Here is a 19478-nt window from a genome sequence, read left to right as displayed (position 1 = left end):
TGGTGTGTGCCTTGCACACCCTCAATCCCTTTCAACCAGAACACTTAGTGGTTATCAGAGATGCTCAATGTGGAGTTGCATTTTATAAAATTGACAATTGAAAAAGTAGATTCCTTTGCTCAAGTTGTTGTGAACCTACTCAGAGCTTTTCCAAGAATGGAGTCAGTTTTTAGACTTTTCTATAAAGGATCAGAGAACAAATGTTTTCAGCTTTGCCAGCCATATAGCCTTTGTTGCATCTGTTGAAAGCACGAAACAATCACAGTGAGTGTGGCTAAGTGCCAATAAAACTTTATTGACAAAAACTGTCTGGGGCGGGGTGCAGAAAAGGGCTGTAGTTTGCCCATCCCCATATTGGGCTATCACCATCCAGTAGAATTTACTGGATGTTCCGTCTCTGCTGTCCAGTAAGGTGGACACTTGCTCCGTTTGGCTATGGAGCCTTTGAAAAGGGGTGACTGTGCTCAGGGACTGAATTTTTAATGTTATTTAATTTTAACAGATGTAAATTTAAACTTCCACTGGCTACATGTGGCTAGAGGCTACCGTCCTGAACACTGCAAAGTCTAGAATGTTCTAGCTCAGGGATCAGCCACCACATTAGACAGTGCAGATCTAGAATGTTCTAGACTGTTCGACAGTGTAGACCTAGAATGTTCTAGACCCAGGAGCATGGTGCAGCGTCATTATACGTCCAGGTTAGGGAGTTGTCTGTCTCTCTTTGACACCAGATCACAGCGGAGGAGGGGTCAGGGGCCTCAAGCCACCTCTTTTCCTCTCAGGGCTCAGTTTCCCCAGTATTATCATTGTCCCCCAGCACTTTGGGGGCACTTCCTCCAGCTGCCATGTCAGCAGGGCCCTGAATCTGCTCTGGCCCCATGTGACAGGCAAGGGGACTGTGGTGAGCGAGGAGGGGCTTGTCCCAGGTCACCCAGGAGGGTGAGCACTATGGCTCCACCTACCCTGCTTCACAGACCTTGAACCTGTGGCTTCTCTGGTTGAGTTTCCTGTAAGCTTCCCCCTGCGCCTTGGAGGTGAGGGCGGATGTTTGATAAATAAAGAGGAGGCTCAGAGCTAGATCCTGGGGACAGAGGGGCTTGGCTTACATTTTTTTCTTAAAATTTGAAAAATACTGCACATTTAGTGAAAAGTACATGCAACCCAACTGACTATAAAGCAAGCACCCCATTACCACTGTGCACCCGGAAACCACCCCGACCCATGTCCCCAAGCCCAAGCCCTTCTCTTCTCTTCACATTGGAGGAACCACTGTTCTGACTTGTATGGCAATCAGCTGTTCCTTTTCTTCTGTTACCATGAGGGTGAGATTCAATATGATGCCTTGTAGCTTTGTGCTTTGTCATTGCTGTGTGGTATTCCACAGCCTGGATGCACCATTTATTCATCCATCCTCCTGCTGGTGGTCATATGAGTTGTCTCTAGTTTTGCTGTTAAGGCACAGAGATACTTGCCAGTGTTTTGCTCTGGGTGGACACATGCCACGTTTGGGTCAGTCTCATACACAGGAGTTCAGGATCCCTGAATATGTGTGTCTTCCAATTCTGATGAGAGAAGGGGTTGACTTTGGGGGTGAGCCTCCCTTCACAAGAACACCCACAGAAATGGAACCATTCTTACAGTAGGAGAGCTGGAGGCTTGCTCACTAATCGCACACAGAGACGTGGGGTCTATTGGACAGGAGGACCCTTTGCCTGTCAGCATGTCTGAGCACAGGAGTCTAAGCCTCCTCCCAGGTGTCAGTGGCAGAGGATGGAGTCTTGGCTGCAGGAGAAAGCCTGCCCTGCAGGGTCACATGCTGCACGTGCCTGCGCACTGCCCGGGAGACAGGGGCCCTGGGCTGGGCCATGTTAGAGACAAAGACAGCCAGCACCTTTCCTATCCCTCTGTGTGTGTGTGTGTGTGTGTGTGTGTGTGTGTGTGTGGGTGGGTGGGTGGGTGCGCGTGCGCGCACCTTGGTGGACACAGTACAGATCGACACCTCTGTCTCTTCCTCTTTCGATGAATGAGGGAGTGGGCCCAGTGGTTTGCCAGCTCAGTGCATCTTCCCCCACCTTGGCACAGCCGACGGCCCCTCCCCCGCCAGTGCTGTTTTCTGCAGCAAGTGACACACACCCCTTCCAATTCCCACTTCGAATGTGACAGCAGAGTCCATGGGGGATGCAGTTTAATCAGATCTCAGCATTCTGGAATAAGATCCTACAATGAATAACAGAATCCCAGAATAGAACCCAGAATGGACCACAGGACCCTGGAATCCTCATGGGGCCGATGCCTCCAATTGTCACAGGGATTCTCTGCTGGCCTGTCAAACCCAGGGTGGGGATCCTGGGGATGAAAGAAAGTCCCACTCCGGCGACAAAAGGCAACAGGTCCAGTTCCCACCTCGAGGATAGCAAGGGGCTGGGTGGCCATTTGAGGCAACACTATCTCTTTCTTTGTGAAGCTCTTGAGAGTGAGGGATGAGCTAGATCGAGGAGCAGCCATGCAGCTCATCTGAGCACTCTGGAAAGGGATGAGTTTGAGTTTGTCAGACTGTGAGCCCCCCACCACAGGCCCCTCCCTGAGCCCCTGAACCCCCTTCTGTGTACACAGGGGTATCTGACGTAGTCCCTTTGCAGAACCCTCCCCTACACCTCATGACTTGGCTCAGAGTCAAGCCAGTCCTGGGAGAGAGCAGGAGGCCCCTAAGGTGCCAAGGGTCTCAGGATATGGTTTTCGAGGCCTCAGTGTCCTCATCTGTAAAATGGGTTTGTGGTGTGTTTTGAGGGTCCTGTGAGCTGGGACACACCAGAGGCTGAGCATACACCTGGCAAATACACAGCCGAATGAATGAACTCATGGTCCCAGGAGTCGAGCTGTGGGACTCTGGCCAGTCACGTCTCTTCCTGAGCTCGTGTTCTCCCGTGAAACGGGGACAGCTCAGACACGCCTGGCACAAGCTCTTGGGTTACTTCCCGTGCCGGGCACTCTGCCCAGCACGCCTGCCCCACTCTTGCCTGTGGGACAGGAGTCTGGAAACCATAGGTCTTGTCTTGTCTCATCTCGTTTGCCACTTGTGGACCCTATGCTGGGTCTTTCTCAGGAGGAGGTCTTAGAGCCCCTCACCCCAGCCCTGACCCTGGGAACCCCTCCAAAAGAGGAACAGAATGTGTACTAAGGTGGGGGAGATGCTATCATCAAGGCAACGACTGGGCAAAGCAACCGATGCAGGGAGGATGGAGGGGAAGGCTTTGGGGGCAGGTCACATTCCAAGGGGCTTGTTGGGCAAGGGTGGGGTGCACATGGGTGTGCTCCAGTCCACTGTCCTCAGGGCCGGGGAGGAGAAAGGGGCAGGAATGCTTGGGACAGAGCAACAAAGTTGCCTCGGATGTCAGGGTGAGGAGTTGGCACTCCACCCCAAAGGCAATAGGGACCCATGGCAGAATCTAGAACAGGAGAGGGGCTTGCATGGGAGAGGAAGAGCATGGAATGCTACCCCCGACAGCCCAGATAGGGGTCCACCTGCTTCATCCTCCTCCACACCATCTGGAAACAACCCAGTCGGGGCTTTCTCTGGGCCCCCACACCTTCAAAAGGCACAGCTTTGCAAACCCAGGAGAATATTTGGGGCCCCAGCCTGTCTACTAAAGGGTCTTCCTGCAGTCCTTCCCCCAAGTGGCATCAGTTTCCCCATCTCTCATATACATAAGTCAGACATAAAGGACCCTATTTTCCCAACGGTGTATGGCTTGGTTGTAGTCATTTAGCAAGAGCTGGATGGCAGAGCAAGGACTGGATTCCAGTCACTTAACGTATGCCTGCCCAGAGCCCTAGTCCACCTGATCCTTGGCTGGAGGGATGGCTGGGTTCTCAGAGACCCCCACTCACCCTGAGAAAACTGGCAGATCTGGTCTCTGCTTCTGATTTTCTCTTCTCCCTTTTTGATTTGCCTATCTGTAAAAGGGTCATGTTTCCATTTCATAAAGTTGTTTGGAGATTAAATAAATCAATGGACATAGGTGTTGCTCCAATTTGTTCCTCACTCCCCCTCCCCCTCCATGAACTCCTATTCATACTTTAAAACCCACTGCAAATTTTCCATCTTCAGTGCATCTCCAGGAAAGTCTTTGGGTCTTCACTGTTCTCTGCTCTAGGCTCTCCCAGCACTTGACCCCGTGAGTCTGGAAGTGTCTGTATATCCTTCTGTTTCCCCCACTGCCTGACTAGTGGAATGCTCCCTGAGGTTGCAGAATTACTCAGCTTGAAGTACATGAGAATGTTGTTGAATAAGTGCAAAGAGGGAGGGAAAAGGCAGGGAAAGGATACAACAATGGGGAGCCAGGGAAGGTAGAGGAGCGAGGAAGGGCATTCGGCAGAGACCTTGGTGGGACAGATGGAGAGAGGGGGCCGGAAGGAGGTGGGCAGAGCCAGATGGGTGGGCAGGGGCGACAGGAGGGGTGGGGTAAGGAGAAACCCAGCTCTCCTCGGCACGCCTCCTCCCGGCTTGGGCGGGCAGCGCGGGCAGGGCCCGGCCTCTGGCGTGCGGATTGCCTGGGCGTTGGGCGCGGAGAGCGGGGCGCGGAGAGCGAGGCGCGGAGCCCGAGCGTGCGCGCCTGTGCGCGCCTGTGCTCTCAGGGCCAGCCGGGCGGGCGGCGGCACATGGATGCCAGCCTGGCGCGCATCTCTAGGCCGGTGGGTAACGCGAGGCGCGGGTCTGCGGGATGTGGATGGCCGGGCCTCAGAACCTCGACTTTCGAGTGGGGGACTGGAGAGGAAGGGGATGCCCACCAGGCTTCTTAGAGCCAGGCCAGGACCCCTTCCCTCCCGCTGAGCTGACCCAGGAGGGGGAAGGGGCCTCCTAGTAGGGGGCAGAAGGTCCCAGGCTCTGCAGCAGGTATCGAGGCCGAGAGAAGGGTAAGGGTGGAGGGTGCCCTGATGGGGGCAGATTCCCTCCCTGTGGTCCTCCTCCCTCGATCCCTCCCTCGGCTCATCCATCTCCAGAAGATTATATTTAAATATCTCTTTTGTGCAAGGCAGGAGCTGGGCTCGCCCCTAAGAGGCGGTTTCCATGGCAACAACAATTGCCAGCTTCCGTGTGGTGAATCAGCGTTGCCATGGCAACCCCATCCTCATCTGCCCAAGGTGCTGGGAGGGGGGGAGGAGGTGAGGGCCAGCGGAGGCCGGTGGGAGAGGTAGGGGAGAGGGAAAGTGGAGCCCAGGTGCCCCCTCCCTCCCATCTCCCTTCACTACTTCAGTCTGCCCTCAGCCCAGAAACTGGTCCCATCTGGTTGAAATCATCTCTCCTCAGGCCTCCAGCTAGTGGGGTGTGGTACCCAGGTGAAGAGGGTCTAAGATGTGTGTGCGTGCACGCACGCGTGCATATGTGCGTTTGTGTGTATGTGTGTGTGGTGGGGGAAGGGAGATGTGGTTGGGCCTTTCCCAGGTGGTCAGGGTCCCTCTGAGGGTGTGGTTGGGTGGCAGGAGGATTGCTCTGGGGGAAATGAGGGCCAAGATGGGGAAAATAGAAACCCCTTGAGTTCTGGGGCTCCCAAGGCTGAGTTCACATTGAGGAGGCCCATATATGCTTCAGACACACACTTGAAATGGGGGAGCATATCAGATGAGGGGGCCCACCAGAGGAGGGGGAGCAGAAAAATACCTCTCCAGGCCTTGATTTTGACATCCGTAAAAAATGGTAAAAATTGTGCCTCTCTCTCTGAAAACTTGCTGGGCAGCTGTGTTGTGATTAGAAAACACTTATCAAGTATCATCAAGTACCTCCAAATGGCTGTGGGGATCTACTCCAAGACTGACTTGGGAGGGGGCTGGGTCCAGCACTCGTTCCGACCCCAGGCCTGGTGGAGAGGGACCAGGCGCCTTTCTGTGATGGCAGGTGTTGACCACTTCCTTCTGGTCACTTCAGTTCAGCAAACTCCTTTGATTCTCTCCTGTACCCTGCCCTGAAGTGTGGGGAGTAACGTGATGGTCTCAGTCTGGAGTGAAACAGAAACATGGAGACACCTCCCGCCCTGAGGCAGAGAGAGGAAGGGCCCCAAAAGGTGGAAGGATTGCCTGCATGGGGGCTTTTGAACTGGGATGAACAGCTTACCAGAGACACCGGGTTGGGAAGAAGATTCTGTCCTAGAGCCAAGAGAGAAGTAAATGCCACCCAACCCCACATCCCTCAAGTCTGTTCTGAAATACTTGCGTTAGCTCATACCCAGGGCTGGGTAAGTTGCAGGAGTGGGAATTAGGGAAGAATTTCTTCCACTGAATAGTTCATTGGTTTCTTCCAGTTTCAGTGCTGGAGGGTGGTGGACAGACATGTCCAGAACAATGAGGCCAGATTGAAGACTGGTCCATTCAAGTATGACAGTTCTCCTGACTTGTGGCTCAGGGAGCTTGCTAAAACTAGCTGCCTTGGTGTACCAGTCAGCTGGTGCTGAGTAATAAGCTGCCTCAATCATTTTATTTATTCATGATTCCGTGGGTTGGCAAGCCCAGGATGGGGTTAACTAGACAATTTGGCTGATTCATTCCGAGTCTTTCATGCAGCTGTAGTCAATTGGGGCTTGACTGGGGTTAGCTGCCTGGCACCCCCATGAGTTGTCAGCAGGGCATCTCTGTGCATGAGATATCATATCCTCCAGTGAGTCACCTGGAATTGTCCACCCTGAAATCTCCAGGGTTCCAAGATGGCCAAGTCTCTTGAGGCCAAGGCTTGGAACTCCCACTACTTCACTTCCACTATATTCTATTGGTCAAAACAAGTTGCATGGCCAAGTCCAGATAGAAGAGGTAAAGAAACAGACTCTGGTTCTCAATGAGAGGAGCCACAATGTCCCATTACATACAGGGACCACAGGAGTTGTGCCATCTTGGCAAGCAATCTATCATACTTCGGGGAGGGGGGGTGAGGCAGCAGGGAGACTTCCTGGATGAAGGGGTATTGTTCCTGGGTTTTGAAGGCAAAGTAGGAGTTTTTCAGGTAGCAAGAGTAAAGCCCTGGAGGTAGGACCGTGTGTCATTGGGTGTTACTGAGGTGCTGGTTGCTGCCAGAAGCTGGTGGGATGCTGAGGCTGGGGAAGTGGGCAGGAGTGCCTGGCAGGGCTCAGATGAAGCTCCCACCACACTACCCCCACTGTCCACCTTGACCTCCTCCCCTTCTCTTCACAGATGGCGCGGCCAATCCAGGTGAAGCCTGCGGACAGCGAAAGCCGTGGAGGTAGTTGTCATCTCTCCACGGCTGCCAGGCTGTGGGTTGATGGAGGAATGGGAGGAGGGAAATCCTTGCACAAAAGGTGATGGGAAAGGCAGAGGCCCCCACAAGGGTGGGGCAAGTTGGTAGAAAAGGAAGGCATGGGTCCCTCCTCCTAACCATAGGGACACAGGCCCAGTTGTGGAGGGTATGGCCAGGCCCTGCTGCTTTCCCCTAGAACTGGAAATACCTGATTCATTTCAGGTTGCAATGATGGATATCTTCAGATGCAGAGGCACTGGGGGACCCCAAAGGACTATGGATGGCTTTCTGGGTTGTGTGTGTGCACAACTGGACATATGAGCCAGTGCATACATGTGTATGTGAGCATGCATTCCTGGGTATGCCTGTGTGCAGATGTGTATGGGTGTGTGCACATGGGCATGTGTTTTCTGGCTGGTTCAGTGCCTGTCTGTGTGCACATCTGTGTGCCTGGGCTCTGCATAGGTGCGTAGGTGTATATGTGCAAGCATGTGTGCTTGACTGTTCTAGGCTGGGAGTGTGGGTGTGCAGGCTCGGTCTTGTGTCTACGTGAGGTTGGACCTCAGGATGGGTATGTGCCATCAGGAGATGCTTGACTGTCCCCCATGGGATCCAAGACTAGCCATTCTTAGATCCTTTGACCACTCCTCCCCATCTCAGATGGATTGCGGGCCTGAAGGAGAGCACTCAGCCTTGGAGATGGTGTGGGGGGCAGGGCTGTTAGGACCTCTGTGTATGCATAGGAGCGTGGTAAAGCCCATCTGGGCTGGGAGCCCGTTTTCACACTCTCAACCTGGCTTCCAGTGGGGGTCAGGGATTGGAGAAGGGGCTCTGCATGTTTTCATCTTTGTCTGTCTCTCTTTGTCTTTCTCATTCTCTCTCTTCCTCTCCCTCCATCTGTTTCTCTCTCATCTTTTTCTCTCCTCCAATCTCTCTGGTTCTCCCAGAGCCTCTCTGTGTCTCTCTTTGTCTCTTCCTGTTCCTCTCTTTGCCTATCTCTGTCTCTTGGTCTCTCCCTGTCCCTCTCTCTCCCTCCCACCCCCATGAATGACAGCTGCCAGAGAACGGGTTTCCATAGCAACCCAACTCACCATTCCTCTCAGAGGAAGCTGCCTGGTCCCTGATTACAGGCGGGAGAGGGCTCTACTCCCTCACATGGGAGAGGCTGGGCCAGACTGGCCCTTGGCCTTAGGCTTGGGCAGGTCCCAGCCAGGCTTCCAGCCAATCCCAGGATCCCCAGACACCTGGTCTCTTGCACACGCATGCTTTTATTCATTCATCAGACATTGATTTTTTGGCTTCTCCGGAGCCCTGGGAAAGTCCGATGGGGAGCTCTGCTGGGTACTGTGAGAATGCAGGCGCCCTCAGTGATCATCGCTGCCTAGAAAATTTAGATGGCAGACAGACATAGACCCAGGCCAGGCAAGGCTTAGACCCTAGTACTGTGTGTGGGCTTTCTGAAGAACTCAGAGAGGTGGAGGAGCCCAGAGGCGGGAGTAGCCGTTTTGCCCAGAATGGGGAGCAGTTGGGCAGAGAGGGCATTCTAGGCAGAGGGCACTGAATGAGGTGGGAGGCCTCAGGCACGTGGGCGGGTGAGAAACACAGGCTGCGTCTTCCTTCACACGCGCAGAAGAGGGCCCGGGGAGGTCCAGGGGCTCCGCTCCACGCCCGGGTGCCTCCGCTTTCTGCTGGAGGGGTGCGGAAGTTCCCGGAGGCTAGGACTTGGCTGAGGTGGTGTCTCCGCCCACAGGGGACCGGAAGCTGTTTGTGGGGATGCTGAACAAGCAGCAGTCAGAGGAGGACGTGCTGCGGCTGTTCCAGCCCTTCGGGGTCATCGACGAGTGCACCGTGCTCCGGGGACCTGACGGCAGCAGCAAAGGTGACCGGCTGGGGGCGGTGCGGGCCCAGGAGAGGGAGGCTGGATCCGGGGGGCGGGGCCGGGCTTGTGGGGAGGGACTGGCCCACAGTGGGCGTGGCCTGGCACGTGGTTAGCAGGCCGGCCGGATGGGGTTCCTCTAGGCACACAAAAGGGCGGGGCTGGCCCAGGGGGCGGGGCGAGCAGAGGCTGTCTAGTCTCACAGGGTCCCACCTGGCGGCCCAGGACGTCTGTGCCTGCCTCCTGTGTCTGTATCCATCAGACTGTTTCTGTCTGGATTTGCCTGTGTCTTCTGGACTATCGGTCTACCTGATCCTACTTACTCCACCGTTCCTATAAGGTTGTACCGTCCAGGAATGATTGTTTTATGATCTCCAGCAACTTGTTTTCTGGTTTGCTCTGTTTGGGTCTTCAGGTGTCTGGTGATCTCTGTCTACCCGATTCTATTTGTTCAGGTTTATCTGTCCAGAACTGGCCTGTCTCTGCCCTTGTGACTTTGTCTTACTAGGACTGAATATATTTGACGGTCCTTGTCTATTTATTTGCCTGGCTCTTTTCTAAAAATTGAGATATGATCACACACTGTAATCACATATTGCCAAGGCAGGAGGCGCAAGAGACGTGGGTTTGATCCATGAGTCAGGAAGATCCCCTGGCGGGGGAAATGACAACCCACTCCAGTATTCTTGCCTGGGAAATCCCATGGACAGAGGAGCCTGGCAGGCTACAGTACAAGGAGTCACAAAGAGTTGGACAAGACTGAGCACACACACACATACTGTAAAATTCACCTTTTAAAAGTGGACAGTGGGAAAAAAAGTGGACAGTGAAATGCTTCACAAAATTCACAGAACTGTGCACCTGTCATCATTATCGAATTCCAGAACATCTTTACTCCTCTCCCTCAAATTCGTGTGACCCTTCCATAGCCCTCTGTCTGGAACTGTATCCTATGACCATCTGTCTGGATCTGCCTGTGTCTAGTAGTCTCTGGTTGTCTGTCTGCCTGATTCTGCCCTTGCCCGATGACTCTTCACCCCCATCTATCCAACTCTGGTCACATGGGTGTATCCATCTGGGTCTGAGTGTACCTCTGCCCGAGTGTGTCCACGTCTCTCTCTGTGTCTGATGGTTTGTCACTTTAATTCTGCCTATCTGATTACAACTCTGGATCTTGTGGTATTGGTGGCTGGTGGGTGTTCTCTAATCGTGTCCCCTTCACTTGTTCTAATGGGCAGCTCCTGCCTCCCTACCCTGGGCACCGCCTCACACCCTCTGATGATGTGTTGGACAAACAGTTGTCTTACTGTCTGATTCTTTGTTGTCCCACTGTCTGTCTGAACATGTGGCTGCCTGTCTCTCTGTTGTCCGACCTGTGGGCTGCCCATGTCCATCCTGACCTGCTGTGCAGGGCTGCCAGCCCCTCTCCTGTGTCCCCTCACCCCTCCCCTTCTCTCGGAGCAGGCTGTGCCTTCGTGAAGTTCTCCTCCCACACCGAGGCTCAGGCGGCCATACACGCCCTGCATGGCAGCCAGACCATGCCGGTGAGTCAGAGCTGCCCTGGGCGATTTGGGTCAGGGTAGGCAAGGGGGAGGGGCCTGGCCTGACCATCCCAGCCATCTGGAAACCCCTGGCCCTTCTTCAGAGAGGGGACAGGGTGGGGAGAAAGAAGTGCATCTCTGATGGTGATATGACTGGGTATATGCATGTACTTGTGTGTGTGTGTGTGAGCGTGCAAGTGTAGACTATGCAGAATGTTCTGCCAGTGTTTGGCTGCCCATGTGTGAGTATGTGTGGGCCAGTGTGTGTGTTGGTGTGCACACGTGTGCATGTGCGTGAGAGTGTGCTTCCATGTCTGTATGTGAGTGTGTTGTTGTGAGTAGATGGGTGTCAGTGTGGACATGAAGTGTGTGGAAATGGATATATGTTCACATGTATGCTGATGCATATGCACGTGTATACACTGTGACTGCATGCATGCAAGTGTGTTGAGAGGGTGTGCTCATGTGAGTGCACATATGTAAGTTATATAGGTAAGTGCACATATGTGTTTGTGTGTGAGTGTGCCCCAGTGATATGGGGGGAATGAATGCATGTGTGTGCATCTGTAAGAGTATGTGAGTGTGTGTGGAGGGGTGAGCACATGTGTGTGAATGTAGACAAATATGTGTGTACATGTGTGTATGAGTATATGTGCATGTATTGTTGAGTGTATGCATGTGAGTGTGGATGGTGAGTGTGAGTCACTGTGGGTGGAATGCATGTGTGTGTGCAGATATGTGTGAGCCCCAGAGGAACAGGAAGGGATGGGGCTGGAGGGGCCTGCAGTTCAAGGCCAAGAATCTTAGGATTCCTCCCAGGGCAATGGGGAGCCCCCCAGGGTTTCCTCAGGAGAAGGAAGGGGCAGGCCACTTGGAAATGTCTCCATGGGGCCAGTGTGAGAGATAGGCAGCTGGCAAGTCTAGAACTGGGAGCTGGTGGGCCTGCAGCCATGAGAGGCTGGAGGAGACCACTCAGGTCTTGGAGGTGGCCCTGCCACCCAGAAAAGTGGCCCTGGGAGCCTCCATCACTGTACAAAAATGTCCTAATCTGCCACAAGGAAGACAGGCCTCGGGGAACCCACTCTCCTTTCTGTTGTTCTGCAACATGGAATGAAGAGCAGGGAAGTCTCAGATCCTCCCTTCTCTTGCTGTCTGGGTCACTGGGCATCAGTTCTAGTCCTTGGATAGGGAGGAATCAACTCAATCCAAGGTCAAGCTTTCTCCTGCTCAGAGCCATCCACTGATGGAGCTAGTGAGTGGAGAGGTAGTGAGCTCCCCATCAAAGGAGGTATTCAATTTCTCAAATGATTGGAACCTCACCTGTTCTCAGGTGTGGGCAGCTATAGAATCCTCTGTATGGGCCTTCATTGTTTCTCTCCAGCACTTGGGTTCTCCACCTTTTTTGAAATAATGGCTGACAGTCAGGTCCTCCTCTGCTTCCCAGAGGCAGCCCCCACTGGGCCTAGGTGCCCCACTTGTGTGCATGGCAGCCTACAAGGTCAAGTGCGAGACCCAGGATGCTGGTCTCCAGACTAGCCTCACTGTGGCCCCTGGGACCTTGAGGGAAGGGCTGATAGTTGCTGCCACCCACACCCCTACACTCCCCCTAAGGTACCTCAGAGTCCTGGCAATGTCCCCCTTCTTTCCCTCTCTGCTTGTGGCCGCCCTTGCAGGGTGCCTCCTCCAGCCTGGTGGTCAAGTTTGCCGACACAGACAAGGAGCGGACGCTGAGGCGCATGCAGCAGATGGTGGGCCAGCTGGGCATCCTGACTCCGTCCCTCACCCTGCCCTTCAGCCCCTACAGTGCCTACGCCCAGGCTGTGAGTGACCAGCGGACACACTCCTGTCTCCAGTGGGGCTCCTGACACCGCTGTTTTGAGGGCCCAGCTCAGTGTCTCTCTCTTTCTTTCTCCATCTAGTCTCTGTCGAATGCCTCTGCCTCTCTATCTTTCTGTTTCTCTTACCCAGTCTCTGACTCATGGCCTTATTCTGGCTATGGCTAAGTCCCCAGATCCAGTCCACCTCCTGATCTTAACCCCAGCTTAGCCCCCCACCATGAACTATGCTCTGAGCCCAAGCTGAACCCCAACTGACAGGACCCCAGGCTCAGCCACCAAATCCAGCCTGAGCCACAACCCTGGGCAAATGTCAAATCAAGACCCAGTCTTGGGTTGACCCCCAGATCTGGCTGTTCCCCAAATCTAGATAACCCCCAATTCTAGCTAAACCTCCAGGCTGACTCCAAACAGACCCAGCCCTGAGTAAGTTCAACATTGGCTGAGCTTGGGACTTCCCTGGCAGTTGCCATGCCTCCATGCCTCCAATGCACGGTGAGCAGGTTCAATCCCTGGCTGGGGAAATAAGATCCTACATGCCGTATACATGGCACAACCAAAACAAACAGAACACATAAAAAAACATTGGCTGAGCCCTAGTCCCAGACTAAGTTCTGATCATAGACTGAGCTCCAGTCCCTGGCTGAGCTCTGATTCCTAAATGATCCTTGAATAGAGTCTGAGCCCTGATCCTATGCTGAGCCTTGATCCTGGGCTGAGCCCCAATTCCTAACTGAGCCCTAACCTGACCTGAGCCAAGATACCTGGCCTGACCTCCTGCCCCTGTTTCTAGAGGACTGGCCCCTCAACCCCATGAGCCATGCTCTAAGGCCAGGTGCCACTTGGACTGTGTACCTGACTCCCTCTCCACCCCCAGCTCATGCAACAGCAGACGACGGTCCTGTCCACATCAGGCAGCTACCTGAGCCCCGGCGTGGCCTTCTCACCCTGCCACATCCAGCAGATTGGCGCTGTCAGCCTTAACGGGCTGCCTGCCACACCCATCGCCCCTGCCTCTGGTGAGAGTCTGCCAGGGGCCCACAGATGGGGGGCAGAGCCGGGGCTATGACTCTTAGCCTTAGCTGGGGCTAAGGCTCCCCATGATGCTCTTCCGCTCCCCAGGACTGCATTCGCCCCCGCTGCTCGGCACCGCCGCCGTGCCCGGCCTCGTGGCCCCCATCACCAACGGCTTTGCAGGTGTCGTGCCCTTCCCTGGCGGGCACCCTGCCCTAGAAACCGTATATGCCAATGGCCTTGTGCCCTACCCAGGTAACTTGGGTGGTCCCCTGGGGCTGAGGAGAGTGGCAGGGTGCAGGGAGGGTGTCCCTGGGACAAGCATGAATCCCTTTGCCTTGGTGTCTAGAGAACAAAAGTACAGGAAGCAGGGACTCTTAGGTTAATAGATACTAGCTATGGGTGCAGAGGGGCTTCCCTGATAGTTCAGCTGGTAAAGAATCCACCTGCAATGCAGGAGACCCCGGTTTGATTCCTGGGTCAGGAAGATCCCCTGGAGAAGGGATAGGCTACTCACTCCAGTATTCATGGGTTTCCCTGGTGGCTTAGACAGTGAACAATCTGCCTGCAATGCAGGAGACCTGGGTTCAGTCCCTGGGTTGGGAAGATCCCCTGGAGGAGGGCATGGCAACCCACTCCAGTATTCTTGCCTGGAGAATCCCCATGGACAAAGGAGCCTAAAGGGCTACAGTCCATGGGGTCACAAAGAGTCAGACACGACTGAGCAACTAAGCACACACACACACATGGGCACAGATAAGGGGGTTAAACATAGGAAGTTTGCAGTCAGAACTTCCTGGCTTCAGATTCCAATTCAGTGCCCCTTGTGGGGAGCTTCTTTACATCTCTGAGCCTCAGTTCGCTCATCTGGAAAATGGGACAGATAGTATCATTCATCTCATGATGTTGCTCTGATGAGGCAATCAGTCTGTAAGATGCTAACCCACCTCCTGGTACCAAGAAAGGTACCATCAATCTTTACTATTAATCATTACCATTTGGGACCAGTGCCCATATTCATTCATTCATTCATTCATTCATCCAGGATTGACCATGCACTGATTTGTTGCACTGGACTCTGCCCTACTGAAGCAGAGGTCTCACCTTTCTCTACCCTATATCCTGATTTCAAGGCAAATGTCTTCCCACACCTTGCTTAGGTGAAGTTTGTCATCTGGGTTTCCACCACTGAGAATCTGTTTATTTTTATTTTGTAATAATTGGTGCTCACAGGGAGTTTCAAACATAGTATAGAGAGGTCCTGGTTACCCCTCTCCCAGTGTCTCCGGATGCTAACATCTTACATAACAACAGTATGTTGTCAAAACTAGGAAACTGGCATCAGTACAGTACAATGAACAGACCCTGTTCAGACTTCACTATTTACAGGCACTTGTGTGTGTGTGTGTGGTTCGTTAATTTAAGTCATTTCATCACAGGTATAGTTTTGTGTAATCACCACCACATCATACAGCACTGTTCCATTACTATGAAGTAATTCATTCATGTGACCCCTTTACTGGCTTATCTCTCTGCCCTCACTACCCTATCTTCTAACAACTTCTCTCCATTCAAGGAGATTTTTAGTTGCCTCGACAAGCCCTCTCCTCCCCCTGTGTCCTCCACTAGGGACTGTTGGAAGGTCACAGTCACATAGGGGATCCATAGGCTGTCTGATGATCAAGGTGTGGGGAGGGAAAAGAGGGAAGAGATGTGAATGGGTGGTGATCAGGAGCAGAGACCTGGAGCCCTAGAATATCCAGAGAAAAAAGAGGGAGGAGCAAGGGGGTCTGGATGGGGACAAAGAGTTGGGAGTTAAACCTCTCTGGAGTCAGAGAAAACTGGATTCGAGTTGAGTGGCCCTGTGCCGGCTGCTGTTTTCCCACCTGTAAGAGGTTCCCTGAGCTTCGGTTTTCCTCACCTGTGGAATGAGGGTCATACCTATAAAGTGTTTATGCAGAAATGAAGCCAGGGTGGATGCTGTGGGGTGGATGGAAGACTTCTGCTGCCCCCACCCCACTGAGCCCCTCCGTCTGCCCCGCAGCTCAGAGTCCGACGGTAGCCGAGACCCTCCATCCTGCCTTCTCTGGAGTCCAGCAGTACACAGGTAGGGAGGCAGTGCGGTGCCCCAACGCGGGCACCCCCCTACCCCTGCCCTCAGTTTCCTCCCTGGGCTAGCCACTCCACGCCCCTAGCTGCACTTAGATCTGGTTCCACCCCTCAGGGCCGCCCTCTCATTCTACCTTCCCTCTTCTGTCTAGCCATACCTCCTACTTTGTGGCTTGGCCCCCGCCTCACCCTCCTTCGACATTTGGCCCTGCCCCTCATAACCTGCGTTTGGTCCCTCTTGTCGAGTCCTGCTCAGACCCGCTCTCCAATGTGACCACGCCCCTTCATTCTTCCCAGGACCCGGCATTGGCTCCGCCCTCAGCCATGGTACCCGACCCCTCAAATATGGCCCCGCCCATTAAATCCTCCCTGCCCCATCCGTCTCTCCCATGTGACCACGCCCACTCTGCCTTCCCGAGACCTGTCGTGGCCCCACCCTCAGCCACAACCACGCCCACTCGGCCCTTTCCTGTGGCCTTGGCCCCTCCCTCAGACGGCCCCTCCCTCAGACGGCCCCTCCCTCAGACTGCCTCTCCCATGTGACCACGCCCCCTCCTTCTTCCTAAAATCTGGCCTTGGCTCTGCCCTCAGTCATGGCCCCACCATTCGATTATGACCCCTTTCCCTTCTACTCTTCCCTGTTATCTTAGTACTTCTCTCAGACCAACTCTCCCCTGTGACCACGCCCATCCACCGTCCCAAGACCCATCTTGGCCCCACCCTAGGCTGTGACCTCGCCCCTCAGTCTTAGCCGCGCCCCACGCGGCCCCCGGCCTCACCCCAGTTCCGCCCTGTGTCTCGCTCCCGGTCTCTGCAGCCATGTACCCTACCGCGGCCATCACGCCCATCGCGCACAGCGTCCCCCAGCCGCCGCCCCTCCTGCAGCAGCAGCAGCGAGAAGGTGAGGGGGCCGCGACCTCCCCTGGGCGCCAGCCCCGCCCTTTGACCGCCCCCTCCACCTCCAGGACCGCCTGGCCTCGGGGAACTGCTTGGCCTGAGGTCCGGAGAGACGTGCATTCAGTTCCCGGCATCACCTGGGTGTTTGAGAGGCAATTGACTCTCGGTCTCTGAGCCTCCGTCTTCTCCTTCGGAAAGTGGGAACCGGGCTAGTCCCGACCCCATAGGGATAGCAGTGACCCTGTCCCCACCAGGAGCTCTCTCCAAGTGGAATGACTTTTTTTGAGTTTGAGGTCAGGGGGTGGGGTGATGAGGTTCTCTGGTGAGATGAGGATTCCTCAGTAAAGTCAAGTGGGAGAGGAGTTAGATTCTGGGTCGGGCCGCGGGGATTCAAATCCACCCAGTGCTGACTTGAGGCATCGTCGGGAAGGCACCACCCTGCTCCGTGCCTATTTCCTCATCGCCACACAGCGACCACCCTACCACGAGGCCTTGCTGGGGAGTGAGCAGCACGGTTCCTGACACATAGTAGGCACTCAGTCTGGGCGGCATTTCCTCGCCTTAATCCATCTAGTGGGGGTGGTGGGGGGGGGAGTTGGGGCCAGGCGACCAGCCAGAAAAGTCCCCCAACCGCCCCAGGACATGGGAAGTTTATGGATGGCCTGGCCTGTGGACTGAGTTCTGTGAGGTTCTGTTCAATTCCTTGCCCAGCAGGGTGCTGTGGGTAAAAGCTGGTTCCAATGCCGTCGGTGCTGCTGTAACAGGACAGGATATCTGCTTTCTGGATAGCCACCCGAGTTCCAGAGCCTCACAATACCAACTGCAAGGCTCGTGGGGGAAGTTAGGTCAGGGTACACCACTCAAAATGTTGCCTGTGGGAGTTCTGTGGTGGCCCAGTGGTTAAGACTCTGTGCTTCCACTACAGGGGGCACAACTTCAATCCCTGCTTGAGAAACTAAGATACCTCATGCAGCCCTGGTGTGGCCAAAACTTTTTTTTACAAGTTGGCTGTTACATGGCATAAAAAAAAAAAAAGATAAGACCCTAATAAAAATGGTAGCACAGTTTTATGCATGTTAGATGATTAAGAAATCCATGAATAGTACAATAAATTGGGCATTCGAAGTTTGCACAGGAAATTGTCGTCAGATGGGTTGTAGCACGTGAGTTACCGTGAAGTGATGGAAAGCTGCCTCTGAAATCAGACGGGAACAGCTCTTCCTCCTGATACATTTGGAGAACTGAGAAAGGTGGTGGATGTTGCAGCTGCGTTTGCATATGTGTGTGCATTTTGCTTTCTTATGAGGCTCAGTTCAGCTAGGTGTGGTTTTCTGCCTTCACCTAGTGTTTCTTGGAGTTGAGCTAGCACACAAGCAAATACAAAATTCATGTTTGCTCACAATTGTTCTGTAACTTATCAGTTGTGTGGAAACACACCTGTATTTTAAAAACAAGCACATTAGGGAATTCCCTAGCGGTCCACTGATTAGGACTCAGCGCTTTCACTGCCGTGATCCCGAGTTCAATCCCTGGGCGGGTAACTAAATGCAGGCAGACCTTGTGACACGGCCAGACAAACAAATAACCAAACAACAACAGCAAACAAGCACATTAGCAGAACTGTGGTCCCCATCAGGAAGGTAAGGGTGGATGTGAATGTGTAATCTTGAATTTTGTTTTTGCTGGGGTGGGGAATGTTCATCATGAGTGTTGGGATTTCTTGGTGGTTTGAGGGTTACCTTTGTTTGGGGAGACCTAGGAGAAGATCGTCTGTACGTTCAGGATTAGCAGCAGGTTTGAGGACTAAACTGGGTAATCAAGGTTTTAAAATGCTCTTATTATTTATAATTCTTATATGAGCCATGCACTGGGGATTCTTCAGGAAGGAATGATTCTGACAGTTAGCTGTGCTTTAAAAAATTATTTCTGGTTGGTATAGCATATCATTTAAACATGACCAGTGGTTTCAGGATATCTGAGATTCGGGACTGGAAAATGATCTTTTTATTTCCCTACATTTTATTTTTGCATCAGTTTTGAAATTATCCAAGCTTTTAAAAATTGGCCAAGGTTTGGAGGGTTATCCAAGGTTTTGAAAATTATCTGGATGTTTGGGGTTTGGGACCAAGGTGTTACTTGTCTTATTATAATCTGTGATCATTAGACTTTCAAAAATGAACCTTGCCATTTAAACCAGTTTTAGAGATATGGAGTGATGGCCAAGACAGTATAGAGTTTCTGTTATACCCTACAACCAGTTCATCTAATTTCTGCCAATGACCAGGAGTTTGAGGTTTAGGGATTTTCTGGGGGGTGTTGAGGTTGTCTGGGAGTTTTGGATCATCTGCAGCCTAGGATGAAAGGCTTTATTTCAGTTTGGGGGGCTAGGGATCATCTAAAGTTTGTCAGTTCTCTGGAGCCTGAGGATCAGTAGAGGTGTGGAGCGTCTGAATGTGGGATTTTATAGACAAGGGCTCAGGGCACCTTGCCTCCCCTCCCCGCTGTTTCCACGCCCCTTCTTTCTGGGTGTCAGGGTGCACCCCTCTCCCAATCGCTGGAGACACTAGCTGTGGGCTCCGGACCCATGCCCCTCCCCCGGGGGTCGGCCTCCTCTCCTTGGGGGCTTTATGTCTTTCTCTCCCCCCACCTGCAGGTCCCGAAGGCTGTAACCTGTTTATCTACCACCTCCCCCAGGAGTTTGGAGACACGGAGCTGACGCAGATGTTCCTGCCTTTCGGCAATATCATCTCCTCCAAGGTGTTTATGGATCGGGCCACCAACCAGAGCAAATGTTTTGGTGAGTCCTTGCTGTGGGCGCCCCTTCCTTCTTGCCGCACCCTGAACCGCAGGCCCCTTGCCCTGGGGGGGCGGGTGTGGTCAGCCATGAGACAGGTCTGATCTGAGAGAACCACATTGGGGGGCTTCCCTGAAGGTCCAGTGGTTAGGACTCTGCGCTTTCACTGCTC

General features: G+C 53.6%; 1 protein-coding gene across 11 annotated transcripts in view; it reads left to right on the top strand.

The window, feature by feature from the left end:
- Positions 1-19478, top strand: part of CELF5 (CUGBP Elav-like family member 5) — a 47119-nt gene that overhangs the window by 21901 nt on the left and 5740 nt on the right. The window contains exons 3-13 of one of the 11 annotated variants that reach the window (XM_068979530.1): positions 7177-7231; positions 7729-7733; positions 8972-9119; positions 10581-10660; positions 12331-12477; positions 13370-13511; positions 13615-13761; positions 15551-15613; positions 16341-16343; positions 16433-16516; positions 19166-19249. In XM_068979530.1, coding sequence (XP_068835631.1) covers positions 7177-7231; positions 7729-7733; positions 8972-9119; positions 10581-10660; positions 12331-12477; positions 13370-13511; positions 13615-13761; positions 15551-15613; positions 16341-16343; positions 16433-16516; positions 19166-19249 — 958 coding nt within the window. Of the gene's footprint in view, positions 1-7176; positions 7232-7728; positions 7734-8971; positions 9120-10580; positions 10661-12330; positions 12478-13369; positions 13512-13614; positions 13762-15550; positions 15614-15912; positions 15919-16340; positions 16344-16432; positions 16517-19165; positions 19310-19478 lie in introns of all 11 variants that reach the window. The other 10 variants (XM_068979529.1, XM_068979532.1, XM_068979531.1 and 7 more) reach the window with 10 other exon arrangements.

This window comes from Capricornis sumatraensis, chromosome 9, assembly GCF_032405125.1.
Source record: "Capricornis sumatraensis isolate serow.1 chromosome 9, serow.2, whole genome shotgun sequence".
NCBI classification, from domain to species: Eukaryota; Metazoa; Chordata; class Mammalia; order Artiodactyla; family Bovidae; genus Capricornis; species Capricornis sumatraensis.
Note: the sequence above shows the minus strand (reverse complement) of the source record. Positions and strands in the feature narration are given on the sequence as shown.